This window comes from Limulus polyphemus, unplaced genomic scaffold (genome assembly GCF_000517525.1).
Source record: "Limulus polyphemus unplaced genomic scaffold, Limulus_polyphemus-2.1.2 Scaffold6578, whole genome shotgun sequence".
Taxonomy (NCBI): domain Eukaryota; kingdom Metazoa; phylum Arthropoda; class Merostomata; order Xiphosura; family Limulidae; genus Limulus; species Limulus polyphemus.
The window spans coordinates 20,076-22,660 of NW_013672188.1; the positions used below are offsets into that span (position 1 = coordinate 20,076).

Consider the following 2,585-nt stretch of genomic DNA (forward strand, 5'->3'; position numbering starts at 1 on the left):
TAACACTAATTTACAATCACATGATGTGTACACCCTTAGGCTCTTCTCAGTAACACTAATTTACAAGCACATGATGTGTACACCCTTAGGCTCTTCTCAGTAACACTAATTTACAATCACGACGACGTGTACACCCTTAGGCTCTTCTCAGTAACACTAATTTACAATCATAACGATGTGTACACCCTTAGGCACTTCTCACTAACACTAATCTACAATCACGACGATGTGTACACCCTTAGGCACTTCTCAGCAACACTAATTTACAATCACAATGATGTGTACACCCTTGAGCACTTCTCAGCAACACTAATTTACAATCACGATGATGTGTACACCCTTAAGCACTTCTCAGTAACATTAATTTACAATCACGATGATGTGTACACCCTTAGGCACTTCTCAGTAACACTAATTTACAATTACGATGATGTGTACTCCCTTGATGAAACTATGGTTCATATTATACAGCTTGTAGATGCATATTTTTTGAAATACTATGTAAGTGCAGGTACAGTTTTGAAACATTTGTATACTAAGTATATTTATGAAAAGTGTAGGAAATTTGCTTTGTAGAAACCACTAAAGTATTAGTTTTAAACATTTGATTCACTTCATGGTCTAACTTTAAGGTTTCAAGATAGAGTACGCTTAATACTTTTTACTATAATTTGAAATCAATGTACGGAGATTGCAAACCAACAAAATAAATGTTTAAACCAGATCTGTCATCTGAATATCTAACTTGCTTTGTTTACAATGAAGTTGAAATGGTGTCTCAACCACAAACAAGTGATACCACTTTACCTGATAAAAGAAAACATCTTTTCTGTCACTTCCTTCTGTAGCATAATCTTCTAAGACTCCCTCTGAAAATGTAAGAAAATCCAGCAATATATTACAACTTTGTACAGCTCACTTAATGTATTAATATGCAAATATTAATGTTAATGTTTAAACTGTAAATTAGCAGTTTATATCTGAAAAAAAAATCATCTTTTAAACATGATCAATTATAAAAAATTACAACTTACTGCAATAAATTTTGTTATGAAGAATTAATTTACTTAATAATAAATACCTCAGTTTTTATAACAATCCTTAACCTTACTGATCGATTGGTCATGCAACAACCTTTAGTATATTATTGAAATTGTTTAAAGGGTAAAATCCAATAAACCTTATGAATATGTTTAATATTTTTCCAATTTATACTCAAAGTCACTAAATAACATCAATAAAATTCAGCAGTTTTAATACAACTGTCTTTTAAAACCAAGGAACGGCATTAATTGTATTTTCACCTTGTTACGGGTTTCATTTTACGTGTATATATATTTTCATGTCCAACAATTTAGGATTAAGAGTAACTTAACCCTTAATTATTGTACTAGAAGGTATCATGTTAAATGGAGGGCAGTTTGAAAAAAAAATGATAATTTGGAAATATATATAAAATTATCATGTGAGAATAATCAATAAGTAAATTCTTTGAATCACCCAGCTCAAACTAAGACAGGTTAATACTACTTCTGATGTAAAGATCCAGGACTTGGTTCTTGTAATATTATTTTTAAAGAACATACAAACTTAGATGTTGTAATATTACAAGAACCAAGTACTGGATCTTTACATCAGAAGTTTTTAAAGAACATACAAACTTAGGTGTTGATTCACTTACCAGGACTTATTCCATGCTCTGCACATAACTTCTTCCAAAATTCAAACCCAACTACAAGTTAAAAACACAGATAATTAAAACTAAAAAACCATATATACAAAAAAACAATTAACTGATTCTAGACCAATACATTTTTAGATAATAACATTTCTCATTAGGTTTAGTGAAATCTCTTGATTGGTTACCCAAACAGATCAAAACAAAACAGTAATAAAGTTATTTACAAATGTTCAGATATTATCCAGGACACTACGATTCAGAGTATATACATACCACACAAATATTACTCTAACATATTCTAACACATTTAATATATTATTAGTTTTTTAAAAATATAATTTACTTTTTACTAGTAACATATCTGCTGGTTGGTATACATTTGTCAATTAATGTGTTGTTATTATGCAATTGTGAATGGAAATTATAAATGCTTAATGAAGTATTTCTTTAAGTCTGTTTTTTTCCCAACTTTTATGAACTTGTTGCATAAATACAAATTTTCAATGTTAAATTGTCAAAAACACATTACAATATATTTAAAAGAACAAGATGTCACAAAGGAAATTTGGGTTTCAGAGCAGTTTAGTCACTGTCCTTAAAAGGGGGATAAAGAAATAACTGAGATTATGTAAACAGATCTTAATATAAATATAATGTTAAAGAAAATAAATTTTAAAATGCATAAAAAATAAGACATTATGAAACTTTTTGACCCTGTACTTTTCAGAACTGTTCATTTACATTCTTCACTTGATTAACCTTACATAATTTGTGGTTACATTAAACTCGCACAGCTTGTGGTTACAATAAACTCGCACAGCTTGTGGTTACAATAAACTCGCACAGCTTGTGGTTACAATAAACTCGCACAGCTTGTGGTTACAATAAACTCGCACAGCTTGTG

General features: G+C 29.7%; 1 protein-coding gene across 1 annotated transcript in view; it reads right to left on the reverse strand.

Annotated features, from left to right (window-relative positions):
• Window positions 1-2,585, reverse strand: part of LOC106473866 (tubulin gamma-1 chain-like) — a 24,176-nt gene that overhangs the window by 18,273 nt on the left and 3,318 nt on the right. The window contains exons 2-3 of the mRNA XM_022402263.1: window positions 1,682-1,732; window positions 808-869 (exon numbers count right to left, since the gene is read on the reverse strand). Coding sequence (XP_022257971.1) covers window positions 808-869; window positions 1,682-1,732 — 113 coding nt within the window. The remainder of the gene's footprint in view (window positions 1-807; window positions 870-1,681; window positions 1,733-2,585) is intronic.